We start from the raw sequence: 19,239 nt of genomic DNA on the forward strand, positions 1-19,239 counted from the left end.
ACAGTTAACCATCAAATAAGTTCTTTGAACTCCACATTTAAAGTTAATTTGCCCCAGATAAACCCAGGTCTGCTGGGATTAAAACTAGCTTTCTTTGGATTCTGAATTAATCAGCCTGTTTTTCCCATTCATATGAGACACTAGCCCTACCATCCTTGTGACCTAGTTAAGTATGTCATACGTGAACAGCACTAAGGAGTCCAGGATACCACAGCTGATTGCCGAAACTGGAGAAAATCAAAGACTTCAACGATGCTACATTTTCTTTTTGTGTCTGTGTGTATGTGCATGCATGCGGCAAGAATTCCACATGTTTTCTCATACAAATACAAATTAGTGCTTTAATTGAATAGGTGATGTAAATTCTCTGCTAAACCATCCTTCCCAAACAGGAGCCATCAAAACATAAAGGAAAACTAGATGGCACAGATTGGAGAAGATTCCTCTAAATATACGTTTATTCTGCTCTAATAAGTAGTGTGGCAACTATAGCGACAGGATGTGGGTTGAGTTTCAAATCCTTTCTGAGAACTGCAGAAAGATCTTGTCCCAAGTATCATTTATAAGAAGATATTAATCTGCAGCAAACAAGAAAAGGAAGTGAATTTGTTCTGTATAAAGCAGTTGGTGTACCACATTCTTTTATTCAATCTCATCACTCCTTGTCAGCTCTAACTGGATTAGGCACCTTTCTGTACAACTATTGATTGGAAGTGAAAGCTTACAAGCAGAACTACTACATATCAGCTTGGCACAATAACCAAATTTGACTTACTTCTTATTGTGAAAATCCACTTTGAATTAACAGAAACAGAATTCAAAATCAAGACTAAATGGAAATGGTAGCCTATCTGGGTTTGCATAACACAGTAACTCTTGTACTTCATTAAAGAGATCTATAGGATGGGAGAAAGAGCATGTAAAGAATCAAGCATGTCGGTTTGTATAACATGCTAGACCAGGTCACATAAACCTAGTGTTTGCATTTGCACAAGTTAAGCTTGGTTTGGGTTAAATGTTGCCTAGGCTTTTTGTGGCTTGGTTTATTTGTTTGAATATATATCAATGTATTCAGTGTATTCAAAGTACAGTTTAATGTATTCAATACAAAAAATGGATTAATTCAGTAAGCAAGTCAAAAGCATTGTTGCACAAATGTAGCCAATGAATTACCTGACCATTAATCCATAGCTGAAACTGGATTTAAACCCAATTACTGAAGACCAATCCCTTCTCTTGTCACTGATTCAAAGCTACTTTATTTTGAAAAGATTTACAGAACATATAGTTGGAAGGAGCTATTTAGATCATCAAATCTATCTCCCCACTCTATGCAGGAATCCAAAGTAAGCATCTGAGCCACTAGATGTCCCACCTCTGCTTGAACACATCCAGGAAAGAAGATTTCACCACCTCAGTAACTGGATTCCACTTGTTGAACTGCTCTTATTATTAGGGAACTGTTCTTAACATTCAATCTGAATCTACTGCCCTATAACCAACATTCATTATTCCGTGTCTTGCACCAACGATGACAGGCCACAGGACAAAGCCTTCTTCTATGTGATACCCATTCAAGTATTTGAAAAACTGTATGATATACATCCCTTCTCCAAGCTTAAACCTTCACAATTCTTTCATAGGACTTGGGTTTTCAGGCTCCCAATCATCTTTATTGCCTCCCCTTTTTTTTGCAACTGTTCCAGTTTCTCTAGATACTTTCAAAAGTGTGGTTCACAGACTCAAGATGGAGTCTGGCCAACACAAAATAAATGGAACAATTATTTCTTGAGATTTGAAAACAGTGTCCCTAGTGAATCAATTTAACAGTGCATTTGCCTTTTTGACAGCCATGTCACACTGTATTATTTTAATCTCACTGAGACACAGACATGCTTGGAGTGCACTAGCTGAGCTGTATACATCAGCCTACCAGAGATTAATAGATCTCCTATTTTTGTGTAACTACAAAAATAAGAGCAGTCTAGCAACTGTACCTAACAAACCAAAACCAATTAATCACCCAACTGTTTCCAGATTTATTTATTTAACTTATATAGCTGCCCATCTCACTTCCATGACTTTGGGTGGCTTACAAAGTTAAAAACACAAAAACAATAAAAAAAACCCCAAAACATAACAACAATCATTAAAACATTAAAAACAATGAAGCTATTTAAAAAAAACATTAAAAAATGATCTCCGGGAAAGCACTGTCAGTTTCCCTAATAATACAATTACTTTGCAGGTTCTACACCAACATTACCAGATCCCCAGGCCAGACAGCAAAGTCATGTCTTCAGGTCCTTCTAAAAGGCCAACAAGGTCAGGGCCAGTCTAACCTCAGGAGGAATGATGCTCCAGAGAGTGGGTGCCATGGCAGAAAAGGTTCCCCTCCTGGGTCCCATCATATTCCTCTGTGAATGGGACCCTCAACGTGCCTCTTCTGCCAGACCTGATGGGATGGGTAGATGTGACTGGGGAGAGGCAGTCTCTCAAATATGCCTTGTAGGGCTTTGTATGTCCTTACCAGCACCTTGAATTGAACCTGGAGGCAAACTGGTAACCAATGCAGTTCACAGAGCAGAGATGTAACATGTGCTAATCTAGGTTATCACATAACTGCCTGCACCACCACATTTTGCACCAGCTGAAGCTTCCAGATGCTCTTCAAAGCATACTTGACACTCACCTATTATCACCAGTTTTAACAGTTTTGGACAGACAGAAAAGCACAAATAAGTAATATTTGATAGATCAAAAATTAGATTGATATAAAGTAAAGTCTTTATATATCAGTGCTAAGCTACTAATGTTAGCAAACTCAATAGTAGATATTGAACAGTAGAGGGCAATAGTACTACATATATATGTAGCAAGCTTCTGAATAGCAGATTCAGATTTAAATATTACTACATAGGAATTGCTTATGAAAGAAATCTGCTCCCAATTGATTTTCTAGTGGCATGGACACGAACACTAAGCAAAGACCCTAGCACTGGAGTTTTTCTCCAATCAAATATTGCCAATAGGGGCATCTGGATGTATATTTCTGAAAGCTGTAGGAATTACAATTTTAAAAAAAATTGCATTAACTAAATTACTATTTTGCAAAACATACCCTTGAGAAATATAATAAAGACAGATATCAAATACATTTGAATTTTTAAAAAGTTTAGCAATTTATATTAGCAAACAACTAAATTATAGGAAAATGCATTTAAAAATCCATCTGGTAAATATCAACAGTTACAAACTTTCTTACCTCCTAAAAACAAAATTGTATAAAAATGGATGGACTGGAATACTGTCCTACTAAAACCAAGAGTAAAATATACTACATTTTACTGAATCATACATTCCCACCAATAGTATTTTTAAAACTATTATAGTTAAATGGAGGTAGTGTATTAGTAAGAAAAAATGCTACTGCCTGTGTTTTGGATGCTTGCTCTTTCTAGCTGGTTGTAGCTCCAAAAAATTACTAGCTAAAGAGACAACCATGACATTTACACATCCACTAAAACATGGCTTGCTTTATGCTTTGTGCATACAACTCACTACATCAAAATCAAACAAACCAAATGATAACCTAAATTAATGTATAATATACATTTTACATTATCTAGCTAAAGAAACCCAATGATATCTCACCATTCTTTCCAAGGTCCAGTCTAACTTTGTTTTCCCATAAAATGCAACTCCAGATTTAATTGAAATTGATCATACAGATCCTTGCCAGTCCATACTCAGTTCTGGCATATATAGATGGATGATTTATGCTGGAAACTGGAAGGAGTGCTTCTGTTGCTTCTGCTAAATGTTTTAGTGGTTTCAATACTACTGGGAGTTTGATGGATCCAGAACCAGCTGACTGAATTTTCCCAGAAGGTGACACTTGGGAATTACTGTTCAGTCTCCTGTACATTCATCCATGGGGCATCTCAGGGCTCTTTTTAAACCATTATGTTTGGGATAAATCTCATGATGGTACCCAATTATTTCAGAATGGACATCAAAAAGGCCGCGGAAATGCTAAACTGACATCTGGGTGAAATAATACACTGAACACAAGCTAGAAAAGAGAGATTCAAGCCCAATTAAGATCCTGGTGGAAAACAGACGTTTTGATCTAGGTTTGGGCTACAGGTAGTCCTCGCTTAATGGCCATTCATTCAGCGACCGTTCAAAATTACAACAGCTGTGAACAAATGTAGTTATGGCCGGTCCTCAAAATTACAACCATTGCAGCCTCCCTGTGGTCGCATGATCAAAATCCGGGTACTTGGCAGCCTGCCCACATTTATGACCACAGTGTGTGCTTCAACTCCCCCCACTCATCTCTCCCCCATCTCTGTCCTTTTGGCTGCTCTTCATGAGGTCACGTGAGGGCTTGCATGGCATCAGAAGGCCTTGCATGGCATCGGAGAGGCCTCATGAAGGGCCAGCAACTGCCTTGGACAGGTGCGCCACATCAGCAGCAGGAGGAAGAAGACAGCAAAGGCCAGCTGGGACAGGAGGGGCAGCAGAGTACAGAGCGGCCAAAAGAGCAGAGGTGGGGGGAAACAGGCAGGTGGGGGGAGTTGAAGTGGAGGCGAGTGCAGCAGGACAGGAGAAATGTGAGGTCCTTGCCTAATGATGGCACAGTCCTCCTCTAATGACCACAACTGGGACTACCAGAACTTCCATTGCTAAGCAGTGTGGTCATGCGATATTTTGCCTATTCACTTTACCTAGCAACAGAAAATTCCAGTCCCAATTATGGTTGTTAAGCAAGGACTACCTGTACAACATCCTGGATGGGATTGTTTTTTCTCTGAAGAAAGGAAGAGAGCACAGTCTGGGATTGATTCTGGACTAGCACTGCGACTAGATGCTAAAATAAATAGAACATGGTGCCCCAAAGTGTGGTTGGGTGTAGGAGAGACTTGTGATTTTTTGCACTTTAGATGCTGGTGGGGAATGTGTTTTCATTTTTTGTCTTGTAGGGTGAGTTTAGATGCGGTGCTTGTTTTATAGTTAATTTAATTTCTGTGTGTCCTACCTGGTGATGTCTTTGTATACAGATATTATTTTAGTTGTTTGATGAATATGTTAGCAATGAAGAACTCACAGGACTGGCAAACACCAAAAATTGTTCTCCTGCTTCATTTCAGTTTTCTAGGCCATACGGTCCAACTACGTTTTCCTCCTTACTATTTCCAACTTTGGCATTCTTATCTCCAACCACAAGCAGCACATCTTGCTTGCACGTGCTGTTGATTTCAGCCTGAAATTGAGGCTAAGCCCCATTAAACTTCTGCATCAATGGTTGGAGCATAAACGTGGATAACCATCACATTAAAGGGTTGCTCACAAAATTAGTTGATATTATTCAGTCACTGATTGCATTATACCCAAGTACTCTCTCCATTTTATCCTTCCTGACTATGAAAGCAATGTTGTTCCTTTGCTCTTTGTATCCTGAGTAGTAACCAGTGTGATCTTCTGGCTGTAAGTGTTCAATTCCAGTTCATTTCAATTCACTGGTATGTTAGAATATCAATACATATTTGATTCATTACATCTTTCACTGTGTTGAGCTTTCCTATGTTCATGTTTCTTATATTTCCTGTTCCCACTGATTCTGTCTTTGCAGCTCTGGATTTTCTTTTCCTGCATGGCAGCATCAGCAACTGGATTGCCCAGGATGCTTAATCTGGCCACATCATAAATGCCATTAGTACTCTGAAAGATCCCCAGTTTTTCCTCAGTAGCATGTGGAATGCCATCCAACCTGAGAGGCTGCGGAAGGACAGACTCCCTGAGCAGATTGTGAGCACCTGTGCTCCTTCCTCCCCCTCCTTTTTTTGCCCTCCCCCATCGTCAGGACGACCCAGCTGCCAATCAAGCAGCAATGTAGGGCAGCAGGAAGGGAGGCAAGATGGCTACCTGGGAGCTGTGCAGCTACAGGCTGCATGAGGAATAAACAGAGTCAAGGCCCAGGTATAAAAATAAAGAGAAAAACTAAAAGAGAGACAGCCCTGCTGAGGAAGAGGCAACAGGAAAGGAGGCAGCCACTGAGAAAACTAGGGAGAGGGAAGCGTTTTTTCCTTCCTTCAGAGCTGGCGGAGGTAAATGTTCTCTAGCCGTTTCCCTCATCTGGAACCAAGGTTGGGAAGAGGAGAAGCCCGGCCAGGAGCAAACAAGCAGAAGGGCAAAGAAAAAGTCAAGACTTTGACAGAACAGAAACCGGAAACAGAAACAAAAAGATAAAAGACAGATCACATTATGTAGAAAAGGGAGTACAGAAGAGAGAATAAAGATATACAGGGATTAAGACAACAGAAATATGTCAGCAATCAACAAATGTATTAGAGATACAGAATAGAAAGATATGAAAATATAGTGAAATTGAACTTTAAAGAATGTAGTATAGATACAGAGCCTATAGAAAATAGTTAAAATAGAATATAATTTTTTATTAAGGCAATAATAGGCCGTAATAATAAGTAATTAATAATTATTTTCTTAACTAATTGAAGGTAATTATAATTTACCTTTCTTTTCTTTTCTTTGGTAACCTTTCCTTTCGTAAAATAAAAATCTCCCCCCAGCCACTGAAGGGAGATACAAAATCCCAACCAACTGTCCAAGTTTCCAATGCTTTTTGTCTATTGAGCCTGGGTCAATCTGGTTACTGATGGTTCAAAAAAGGACTTGCAACAGAGGCCCATTATCTTTATAGCTCTATAGCAGGGGTGTCAAACTCAATTGCACAGGGGGCCAAAATCCAAAACACACTTTAGGTCGCGGGCCGAACAGGATAAACATTTATTGAACACACTAAAACTAAACTTTTAAAACTTTAAAACTTTTAAAACTTAACTTTTTTGAACATAAATATGAATAAAAACAGACAGGAATATTATTCCGGAATAAATCAACTCAAACCTTAAATAACTTATGATATTTTGCTCTCCAAAATATATCCTGTCTAAATTATACAAGTTAGAAATAAAGTAAACGTTAAAACAAACATTCAAATTTCTTTACTCTTACGTCATTTTATATACAAAATAAACTTTGGGATATATAAAAATATCCCAAAAGATTTTGCTCTCCATAAAAATATATCCTGTTAAAATTATACAAATTCAAAATATGAACATGCTGCATAACAAAACCTGGAAATATAAATAAAATTTGTGCTTTTCAGCAATAACAAATCAAATCATTCAGTTGTCTTTGCTCTTATGTCATTTGATCAGAGCTGGACGCCTGGCATCTTTTTTTGGCAACAAGTTCGTTTATATTTGGTGTGAGGTTCTGTGTTGTGGAGATTCTCAGGATGGACTGCAGGTGCTCATCAGTGAGACGACTCCTGTGTGCTGTTTTGTTAGTCTTCATCACTGAGAAGAGCTTCTCACACAGATATGTGCTACCAAACATGCACAAGGTTCGAGCCGCATGTAGACGGAGCTGGGGCATTTCTGCGGGAATGGAGTGAATAAACTGTGCGGGCCATGCAGTGTCGTACTTTGCCTTCAGTGTACCATTACACTGCAGCTCAATCAGCTCCATCTGAATCTGCACAGGTGCGGTTTCCACATCGACAGCAAATGGGTTGCGAAGCAACTCAAAATTCTTTTTTTGTTCTTCAAAGTCACCAAAGCGCCGTGCGAACTCATTGCGCAGTGTGCTCAGTTTATCAGCAAAGTGCGTATTTGGGAACACCGTTGTGCCGACTTGGTTCAACATTACTTGGCAACAGGGAAAGTGGGGCAAGTTGCACTGGTGCATTTGTGTCTCCCATAAAAGCAGCTTCACTTGAAATGCCTTCACTGCGTCATACATGTCAGTGATCATGCGGTCACGTCCCTGGAGCTGGAGGTTTAAGGCGTTGAGATGAGCTGTTATGTCAACCGGAAATGCAAACTCGCATTTCCACTTTTCATCCCTAAAATTAGTGGAGTCTTTTTCTTTACTGTCCATGAACTGACAGATTTCGTTGCTGAGCTCAAAAACTCTGTTGAGAACTTTTCCCCGACTTAGCCAACGCACCTCTGTATGATAAGGAATGTCAGCAAACTCTGAATCTATCTCCCGCATAAAGGACTGAAATTGCCGGTGATTTAAACCTTTAGCTCGGATAAAGTTTACGGTTTGTGTTACAGTGCTCATTACATTGTCCATCTTCAGGACTTTGGCACATAGTGCTTCCTGGTGTATGATGCAGTGATATGCCGTTAACTCACCAGTACAGTTCTCCTCCTGCATCTTTACTCGCATCCTTCCCACTAGTCCACTTTTTTCACCACACATAGATGGTGCTCCATCAGTTGTAAGTGCAATAAGTTTGTCCCAGGGTAGTTTCATGTTGGTTATACTTTGACGTACATTTTCAAAAATGTCTTTTCCAGTCACTGTCCCGTGCATCAATTTAATGTCCATTATTTCCTCTGTAACGCGCAAATTGGAGTCCACTCCACGGATGAAGATGGCCAGCTGTGCAGTATCAGTCATGTCAGTACTTTCATCCACAGCAAGAGAGTATGCAATAAAGTCTTTGCTTCTTTCACTCAACTGTGTTCTTAAATCAGTGGCCATCTCACAAACTCGATCAGCAATCGTATTTTTACTCAGGCTTACATTTGCCAGCATCTGCTTTTTGTCTGGACATAAGACGTCAAACACCTTGATCATGCAGCTCTTCAGAAATTCTCCCTCGGTAAATGGCCTGGCTGATTTGGCGATCTCCTCTGCCACGATAAAACTTGCTTTCACAGCAGCTTCACTTTGTGATTTTGCACGGGTAAAAAACGTCTGCTGAAGTGTCAGATTCTTCTTTAACTCTTCTGCTTTCTGTATCTTCTGCTCTGCATTCAGGTCTTTCAGGTTATCCTGATGTTTTGTCTCATAGTGCCGTCTTAGATTAAATTCTTTAATTACAGCCACATTAGCTCCACAAATGAGACACACGGGTTTACCGGCAATGTCAGTAAACATATACTCAGCCTCCCATCGGTTTTTAAAGGCTCTGTTTTCAGAATCAACTTTTCTCTTCGGCATCGTGAGGGCTAGCTTCGCAATAACTTGCAGCATCATAAGTTAGACTTGATTAACGCGGGAAGCGTTCGGCAAGGCACCTGAAGCGCTGCATTATGGGATCTGTAGTTTATTGTGTTACCAGCGCTTCGTGTCACCGGGCCATTAATAATAATAATATATAAAATGATCTCGTGGGCCGGATATAATTACACGCCGGGCCGGATGTGGCCCGCGGGCCTTGAGTTTGACACATATGCTCTATAGGATCAATTACTTTAACTTGTTTATGCATGTAGTTTTCTTGGTAAAATACAGGAGTGGTTAACCATTGCCTTCTTCCATACAATATGAAATTATGCTATTGTTGTTGTCACTAAAGTGATTATCTGCGTCTTATATTGTTGCTGCCAATACAGGTGCCTGGTTGTTTTAGGTGGGCACCTTGAATTATTTTCATGGTTTGATTGACCCTACTGGGAGTATATATTCTGGATATACATTCCTGGCTTTCTTTCCTAATTCCCCCCAGGAACACATACCAACACACACATGCCATGATACAGCTAGACTTAGGGGGGAAAGCTACTCTATAGGAATCTATTATTACAATAAAATGAAGATCATCTGGGGGCTTTTTCCCCCTAACTCACAGTGGTATTTCCTAGCAGGGAGAGGATCACTGGTGGTGATTCTCCAGCTCTGTACTTCCTGGATCTTCCTGATCACACTGTATAAACATTTTGCATGATCAGCAATTACCTCCTCAGAGTTTCAGATCTACTGATCCACATTTTTTTTAATGCCTTGGCTCCTGGAAATTACATGGAGAAGTCCCTTGCAGTTTTCTCAGCAATATTTTTGGAAGTGGTTTACTACCACCTTCTTCCTAGGGCTAGGAGTGATTGGCCCAAAGTTACCCAACTGGCTTCATGTCTAAAACAGGACTGGAACTCACACTCTTGTGGTTTCTAGCTCAGTGCCTTTAACCACTACACCAAATTGGCTCTCTGCTGATTCACAAACAAATTGCAATTTGTGACAATGCACGGGTAGCTTTTAAAAGGCTTATCCTCATACAGATAGTCCTTGCCTAACAACCACAATTGGGACTGGAATCTCGGTCACTGAGCAAAGCAGTTGTTAAGCGAGGTGCCCATGTGACTGCTTCGCTCAACGACTGCAATTTGGGCACTCCCAGTTGTGGTTGTTAAGCAATCTCCCAGGTTGTTAAGCAGACGGAACGAAAGAGCTGTCTGCTGAAGCAGACAAGCTCTTTCGCTCTGTCCTCTTTCCCATCCCCTCTCTCAGCAGTGAATGGAGCACCAGAAGATTTGAGCTCCGTAACTGCCCACTAATGAAAGGAGATGGGAAACTTCCTAGGACTGGGTAGTTACGGAGCTCAAATCCTGAAGATTTGAGGTCCGTTCCTTCATGCCACTGGACCCCTCCGCTTGCAATCTTCCCTGCTGGCTTCCAATGGGGAAGCCGGCAGATAAGATTACAGATGAGAATCACATGATTGCGGGGTGCATGGCAACCGATCGTAATGCGAGTCAGTTGCCAAGTGCCCAAAATGCAGCCACATGACTGGTTAAACAGTCATTAAGTGAGAACTACCTGTACATTCTCTAATTCTCATGTGTCACTCACTCTGCCTATTTTACTCCACCCCGTATAATCTCCTATACAGTCTGTTTGCATTGTATTACTTGCATCGAGCAAGTAATGCGGAATAATTTGCATGAAAGGTTTCCTATTTATATGTTGCTAGTATTTGCCCTGCTCAACTTGGAGAGCTGGATGAAAGGTCTTGGTAACTGCCAAGGAGGGCTGTATTTGAGAAGCCACACTGCTATAAATCACTTTGGATTCTTGCTTTCCATGAAGAGGAACATTTTTCAAGAAAGATCATGGCAGGCAGGGAGTCGCTAGAAAAGTGGAGCTTGAGCCAAAAATAAAGCTGGCATGTGTGAGCCCTGGATTCTAGGGGAACATTCTTTTTTCTAAACAAAGTGCTACATTCAAGACACAGCAATGTTCTAGAAATAGTGATCTTAGGAATATGGGTTATTACATGCACATACCAGGGGGTAACAACTGGGAAATAGATTTAGTTTTATAGAGTTTTATGGCCGATATGTGTAATGGTTTGTGGGAATATCCTTGAGACACAGGAGGAGGAAGAGCCACAGCCAGGGCAATGGTCACATAAGAGACATCTCAGTCCAGAAAAGGAATGGGGGTGTGGAAAGCATCTTAGAAGGGACCCTCCCTAGTTCCCTGGAAAGTAAAGGCAAGGTGGGAAAGATGTGATTTCAGGTTTGCAAGTTTCTGTTACTGTAACCTTACAATAAAGGTAGTGTTAGTCCTCATGGTATTGGTTTCTTGTCTGGACTACCTCGAAGGGCTGACAATATATTCTTGCCTCCTTTGGTAAGAAAAAAGCCCAATGTGGCCCTAGCACAGTGGTTACCCTTATCAGAAATAGATTTAATTTGTTCAAACCAAACTTCTGAGGATTGGAGTATTATGCCAAGATATTTGAAGGATGAGACTTGGTCTATGAGATTGTTTGTCTTCCTTTAATGTTTGCAGCATCTAAATCTGTTCAAGGAGGCCATAATTTTGGATTTGGAATAGTTTATTGCAAGCCATTCTTTCCTGCAGTAATGATGGCCACATCACTGGGATGGAGAAGCACAGCTAGCTGTCTATCATTTTTTTTTTTTTTGGTGCCTTTGAGTTAGTCTTGACTCCCAGCAACTGTCTGGATAAATCCATGAAGTTTTCTTGGCCGCATCTTTTACAATTAGTTTGGCCTTGCCTTCTTTCTACAGCTGAGAGCACATGACTAACCCAAAGTCACCCATCTGGTTTCATGCCTAGGGCAGGGGTAGAATTTATACTCTTCCCCAGTGTCTTTAACTACTACACCAAACTGGCTCCCATTAATACATTTTGGGGGGGGGGGGAAGTGGTGACCATTTAATTTACACAGATATTGAAAAGTAGAGGCAGAATACAATTGTGTTTCACTCCTTTCTGGATTGAGAGGCCTGCAGAGAAATGGCCACAGCTACGACATCCAACTTGTGTAATGATGTTTTCATGGAGCATCTTAAGTGGACAAAGCTGTTTCTTTAGTCTGCCTTAATGTCCTTTTCTCTGCAATTCTGGACAGAAGTACAGTGGAACCTCGGTTCACGAACTTAATTCGTTCCGCGACTCTGGTCGCGACCCCAAGCAAATTTTCCCATAAGGTTCAATGTAATTACCGTTAATCCGTTCTGGCGTGGAGGACAGGGAGGCGGCTATTGCTTGGAGGGAGAGTCCCCCTCCCTACGACCACGTGTCAGGGGCGAAAAAATGGCCACGGACCACGTGTCAGGGGTGGAAAATGGCTGCAGACCACGTGTCAGGGGCAGAAAAATGGCTGCGGACCACGTGTCAGGGGCGGAAAATGGCCGTGGACCATGTGTCAGGGGTGGGAAAATGGCCACGGACCACGTGTCACAGGCGGGAAAACGGCTGCGGACCGTGTCATGGGAGGGAAAATGGCCGCGGATCCTGTTCGTGACCCGAGGCGGAGTTCGCGAACCGAAGCAAAATTTTGCGGCCAGAGCTGGTCATCACCTGAAAAGTTTGTGAACAGAAGCGTTCGTAACCCGAGGTTCCACTGTATAATACATAATACCCGTTTTGCAGGGAATTATTGCAAAATGACATCAATGACCTTGAGGAACCTGAAACTATAGCCCATATATTTTCAGGTGTCCTTTCTATAGCCACTTGCACCCTACCATTATAACTCCACTTACTACCAATCTCACAAGTTCTGAGGATGACTTCATTTGCTTCCTACTGTCCTCATATATCTAGGAGAGTTGCAAAGCTTCAGTCACCACTGATTTATGCAGGAATTACTTCCTTAACTTTTAGGATTCTATTAATACAAAATTCATTTTGTTCCTTTTAAAGTATCTTTTACGTTGTTTTGTTTCACCGGTCACTGACCCTAATAAGATTTCTATATATTAGACATTAATTTATAATTTATAAATTAAACTGAACTTATTTGTAATATACTAGGACATAGAGGGAATGCATGGCAATTCCTCTATATTCACAGTTTACTTTCATCTTGATAGTGAAAACTATGCATTAATTGGACTTTAACAGAAGCAAAGAATTAAATATGATTTTATATTAGAAACACAGAGTCTATGTTCATCATATAAATTGTTTATATAAAATATAGCAACTGCAACAATAAATGCACCTATTTCTTTATAATATTTCAATTATACGTATACTTTATGCTGAACAGTTGAAAAGGATGTTACACTTGCAGACAGAAACATTTTGCCAGCTGACATATGAGATATAAATATAGTATAACTTGTTCATGCTACAAATTGTACACACACAGACAAAAAAACTGCAAAAAAACCTGTAGAGCCAATTGAGAATCTAGTTGCACTATGACACTTCCTGATTATAAAAAGGGCTTCTATTTTAGATCACAGAACTTATTACCAAGACAAAAACAAATCTTTTGCTCGCCTGGGAGTCCATGAAAGGCATCTTTCAAAAAAGAAAGGTAAGAAAATCTCTATTTTATGCATAAGGGTGTGTGTACATGCACGTGTGTATTTTCAAGTTTTCAACTAAATATTAATGGAAACATTACTAAAGACTTTTAATATTACAATGTTGTATTTTAAATGAATGTTATCTTTTAGAACTATATGCAAGCCTAAAAAATCCCTGTTTTTATAAAACAATCAAGATGGAGTGAACAACAGCTGAAGTAATGAATACATGAGGTATAAGTACAATAAAATAAATACATTTAGCTGATTTAAATAAACAGGCACTGGTACCAGTACATAGGTTGAAAATTACTAATGGTTTCAAAAGGCAAAATACAGCTATTTCTTACACAGAACATGGTACTACTTTAGGCATTCCTAAAGGCTCAGGGATAGCTTTTCTATACCAATACAGAATTGTTCAATTTAGAAATAGAAAACAGACGTATTTAAAGATCCATTATGCAGGTTTTCTTTATATCTGTTTGCCTTACCTCAAAACTCTTCAAATAATGGTTTAATTTTTATTTTTTCAATTCTTAATGTTTCCTTCATAGCTACATGAATGTGTATTTATTCAGTAAATCAAGTAACAATTCATCTTGATTTAGCATTTCTGCCAATATAGTCAGCATATCGTTAAGAACCCAACCAATGGATCAATAGCTTCACTCTCACTTTCTTTCACCTTGTCAACTAGTCAAAATCACTGCAACAACATCCAAGTCTGTTCAGAGAACCAGATTATGTTTGCATAACATACAGCAGGATTTGCACAACAGGGCTATATAGTGTTTTGGATCTGATTTCCAAAAGGTGCTTTGGAGGATGTGGGGCCATGAATGTAGCACCTGTCTGCAATTTTTTTACAGCAGCTATTTCTTTTCCAAGGATTATGCACTGTAGCCCCTATCTGGAATTGAATCCAAAGCAATGGAGAGCCCTACCGCACAGCCATAAAGCAACTACACTGGCTAAGTTCACAGAACACATGAACCACAGACCAGTAAATCTCATTTTAGACTAAGATGTGGTGCAAACCATTTGGACACTGAGTCATAAGAATCCAGAAAACTGTACATAACCCATAGTTCAATAAACACACAAGTAAGCAAGCATGTCATATGAACATGGCCTTCTTGTGTAGCCAAAATTCCATTAGAATAAGCTAATAAACATTATCCTACATAGTCGCTAATAGTGAGCAAGGACCTCCTCCAGAAAACTTAAGAGTCAAGCTTTAAAAGACCATTCTTATGGGAGAGGACATGATACTTTTGGAAGCATAAGAAGTTGGCTACTATACCATACATAGTGGAATTTTAATAGTTTCCAAATTGGAGTAGAGACTGCACTACAGTAGCTATTTTTGTGATCACTGCACATCTTTTTAAATTGAGAATAGTGTTAGAAGGTAACTAATTTCTATTTCTCTTTGTCCTTTTAATACTCTTGCCATGCTTCATCATTCAGAACTTTCTGAAACAGCCCCACTTTCAAGGCTAATCATGATAAACTGGAATTGCAGTATCTAACAGGATCCCACTGTAACCTCTGCAAGTGTAGAAAGTGGCGTTGTCCACCAACAACACATATTTTACTCTCTAAGTAGTCGAAACAAGGGAATGATGAAGGAAGAGCAAACTCTTTCTCTTTCACCCACAAAAGCAGAGCGGGAGGGGAGTCAGAGTAGATGCAAAGCAGCAAATATCTGCAACCCACCTGCAAGAGCAAAAGATAGCAGAGCTTCTCTTTCAACATGACTGACCAGCTTCCTCTTTCAAACCATTTGTTACCAGAAGAGTCTGCATTCTTTTAAATTCAAACACCCTCCACTTTCATTATTTTTAGATAATTATTTTAGAGCTAGGGGAAATAATATTAATGTTTACCAAGAGAGTCATTTACATCAAAGAAAATGAGTTGATAAAAACAATCCCTAGATCTTCAGGAAGGGGGGCTATTTATGGATAATTGACCAATATTTAATGTATCAAATTGCTTGCATTTAACAAACTTCACAGATTCTTTGTGGAAATATTATAAAGTAGAAATGTGAAATGAGGAGCACTTTTTTATAGCACTGAAAGGTAGATTAAGATTTAGTGACTATCCTGTTTCTAGTGAACCAGGAAATGCCCTTCGTTCCTGGGACTTTTGTCAATAATTCCAGATTAGGCCAATATTGGTACAACCCAAAGCAAGTAATTTCTCAGTTATACTTGCTCAGGGTACATACAACAGGACTAATTATGCCAGAACACTAAAAGAAATAATTATTATAATGCATTCTTCCTTTGAAATGTCTGCATATTGTTGTACTATTGCAGTGGCCTATCCAATGCTACTAAAAAAGAAAAAGTCGATACTGAAAACTTGTCAGCCCACCACAGACTACATTTGATTGTTCTTATCTCATTAATTGCTGTTTTTTAAAAAAATACTCGGTGTAAAAGCAGAAGAACTCTTCTCTCCATCTACTAAGCCATGCATACAGTTCTTGAACCAAAGGTGTTGAAATTCTTCAGTTATGGCTTCCTACTTTTTATTTGCTTAACTGAAGTTCTTGGATTTTCTGAGAGATTGCCTAAGTGGTTCATTCCACCTGGGAGATGTAGTATGGGAGTTTGTGTGTGTATGTATGTGTGTGTTTTAAATAGTAAAACAGACTTGATGGCTTTCTTTTATAGCAATCTCAGACCCATATAAGCTACACTAACCAACTGGCTAGTTCTCAATTTAGCATAATACTGAAAATCATGTTTCTGAAAGTTAATACACTCAATTTTTCTAAAAAGCCCGAATAAAATACATACCTGGAATGGTCTGATTCTCAGTACCCCTTACAATGCAAAACTGTTCTAACCAGTAACTAAACTTGATCTTTCCTCTATTTCATTCTTAGGCAATATATTAGAAAGCTATGAATAACTACAATCACAGTCTAATTACAATGGTAGGAAATAGCCATCCTGAGGAATACCGAATTTCATCACTCGTCTTCTACAGCTTCATTTTTACAACTGGCTTACTTGTAAATGTTACAGCTCTCTGGGTCTTCAGCTGTACCACCAAGAAGAAAACAACTATAACTATCTACATGATGAACGTTGCACTGCTTGACTTGTTGCTTATATCTTCCTTGCCTTTTCGAATGCATTATTATGGGAAACGCTCTTGGATCTTTGGAGATGTCTTCTGCCGGATTCTTAGCACTTTCACTATTTTGTACCCCAGCATTGCAGTATGGCTGTTAGCTTTTATAAGCATTGATAGATGCCTGGCTGTAGTTCAACCCAAATATGCCAAGGAACTCAAGAACACAAGTAAAGCTCTGATGGCCTGCACAGGACTTTGGATCTTAACTCTTGTGACAACATCTCCACTGCTGTTCTTATATTCTGATCCAGATAAAACTTCAAATTTCACTACCTGCACGAAGATGATGGATATTATCTACCTAAAGGAAGTCAATGCATTTAATTTTTCTCGGCTAGTATTTTTTTTCTTGATTCCCATATTTAGTATGCTTGGTTGTTATCTAGTCATCATTTATAGTATAATTCATGGAAGAACTTCCAAGCTGAAACCAAAGGCTAAAGAGAGATCAATCAAAATCATTGTAACACTAATTATCCAAGTGCTTGTATGTTTTGTGCCTTTTCACATTTGTTTTACATTTCTGATGCTCCAAAATGGACAAGCAAGCTTCAACCCTTGGGGAGCATTTACCACCTTTCTCATGAATCTCAGCACATGTCTAGATATAATCCTGTACTACCTGGTTTCTAAACAATTTCAGGCCCGAGTTATCAGTGTCATGCTTTATCGTAATTATCTTCGAAGTGTTCGGAGAAAAAGTATACGATCTGGTAGCATACGTTCATTAAGTAATATTAACAGTGAGATGATATAGAATGAGTTAAGCAATGTAACACACACACACACACACACATATACACACATACATAAAGCTTAGAATAAACTGAATTTGCCAATAAATGTATTATGCTTAGAAAAGAAAGTTTTACTATTTCTCTCTTAAATGGTTTTTTTTTTGAAAAATTGATTACCTTGAAATGCATAATAATTTCTGCCTCTAATATATTCCATTTTCCTTCATTATTTATTCTTGCATCTTTGCTACTGGGGTTTCCACCTCGTAACATGCATGAGTTGTACAATTTATTATGACAGAGTGATATAAAACATTGTTCAAAACCACATGATTTCAGTGTTTACAATATTGGGAGGGTGGTGGAGAATTCCATAATTCTAAATCAAGTGTTTCATATTTAATAAAATTTAAGTCTAATGTGTATACCACTTAAAGCAAGATGAAAAGGTATCCAAGCATGCTAACAAATCTTGAATTCCTTCTGGAAATAATTTACATGTGCTTTCATTTGTCAAAGTAGGTGGCAACACACAGTCAACTTTGGCTGATCTCATAAAAGCTAAGGAGGGCTAAACCTGTTTAGTTCGTAGATGGGGGACCACCAGGAAATCCATTGTTGTAAGCCATATTGAAAAGAAAAAAAAAAATCCCAGAAAAAGGCAATGGCAAGCCATTTCTGTATTATTGACAGAAAAAGTATATGGAGATATAGATGTATTCACCAAGAGTCAAGCTTAACTTGGGGAGATTTTATTTTAATCATAGGCGCCAATCTCAATGCATATTCAAGTGTGTTATTGTGCATCTAGCTGCTTATAACATAGTTTCTGCCATGTTAAATAACATATTATTACAGTGGAGAGGGGAATGTCTGGGTAAAAGGTATTCTGCACATGCAGCAATGCTGAACTGAACACCAAAGCTCTTTTTCCTGCCAAGAAATATGAAACAAATGAAGAAACTGATACTTAATGAAACAGAGCTAAAATTGAGGCATGGAAGGAAACAGATGGAGCTCTCTAATAAAAATATAAACACATCAATCAAATTAATGGTAAGTTAAATAAAGCTTAGCAAGATATGACATGTAAAACTGAATTCAGCATTAGAGTTTCCATCCTGGAAAAAAACCCTTGCAAGTGAAGGTATTAAAAAAACCTTTTAAAGCTTTTTATTGCTTTCTATTTGATTAGAACCCTTTGGTACTGTAAGTTCTGATACACATCTCACCAGTTTACCATCAAATAGGAAGATTTCACCAACAGGTTTTCAAATGACCATCACTACTATAAGAAAGTTATCAGCCATTTTTTGTCACTCTCAAATACAGCCATGTCCTCTACACAATCACCACATTGGCTAGGAATTACAGAAGCTGTAATACAACATCCATAGGCAATGCCAGGTTGGGGAATGCTACCCTAGAGACATCTAGCGAGGCAAATAAATACAGCCTTAAATACAGTGCTGAATTTAACTCTTAGTCCTAATGGGAGTGCATGGGAGTGGGGGGTGGGAAAAAATAAAAAATATTCTAGAAAATAAAAAGCAATGCACTAAAGACAGTGCGAAGCTGGGTTGGCAACTGATTGCTCTGTCAATCTGCCCTCAAATTTATCCAGTCATGACTGGATAAAAACAAGAAATTTTGGAGATATAGAGTTGCAAGCAAAGGTATATGTTAATTGATAAAACAGCATCTGGAATTAACTGTGCCAT

At 39.0% G+C, this 19,239-nt stretch overlaps 2 protein-coding genes across 3 annotated transcripts in view; one reads left to right on the top strand and one right to left on the bottom strand.

Annotated features, from left to right (window-relative positions):
- Window positions 1-19,239, bottom strand: part of UBAC2 (UBA domain containing 2) — a 97,751-nt gene that overhangs the window by 59,602 nt on the left and 18,910 nt on the right. The window lies entirely within an intron of this gene.
- Window positions 13,570-18,338, top strand: GPR18 (G protein-coupled receptor 18). Its single transcript, XM_007444759.4, has 2 exons — window positions 13,570-13,630; window positions 16,528-18,338. Exon 2 carries the CDS (start codon window positions 16,546-16,548, stop codon window positions 17,536-17,538), a length of 993 nt encoding a protein of 330 aa, XP_007444821.2. The 5' UTR covers window positions 13,570-13,630; window positions 16,528-16,545; the 3' UTR covers window positions 17,539-18,338.

This window comes from Python bivittatus, unplaced genomic scaffold (assembly GCF_059951505.1).
Source record: "Python bivittatus isolate LINGU-HERP-01145 unplaced genomic scaffold, Pbiv_v1 ctg000060_np1212, whole genome shotgun sequence".
NCBI classification, from domain to species: domain Eukaryota; kingdom Metazoa; phylum Chordata; class Lepidosauria; order Squamata; family Pythonidae; genus Python; species Python bivittatus.

Excerpts from the sequence above, each read along its gene's own strand:
- GPR18 (XM_007444759.4), top strand. The coding sequence starts at position 16,546 with ATGAATAACTACAATCACAGTCTAATTACAATGGTAGGAAATAGCCAT.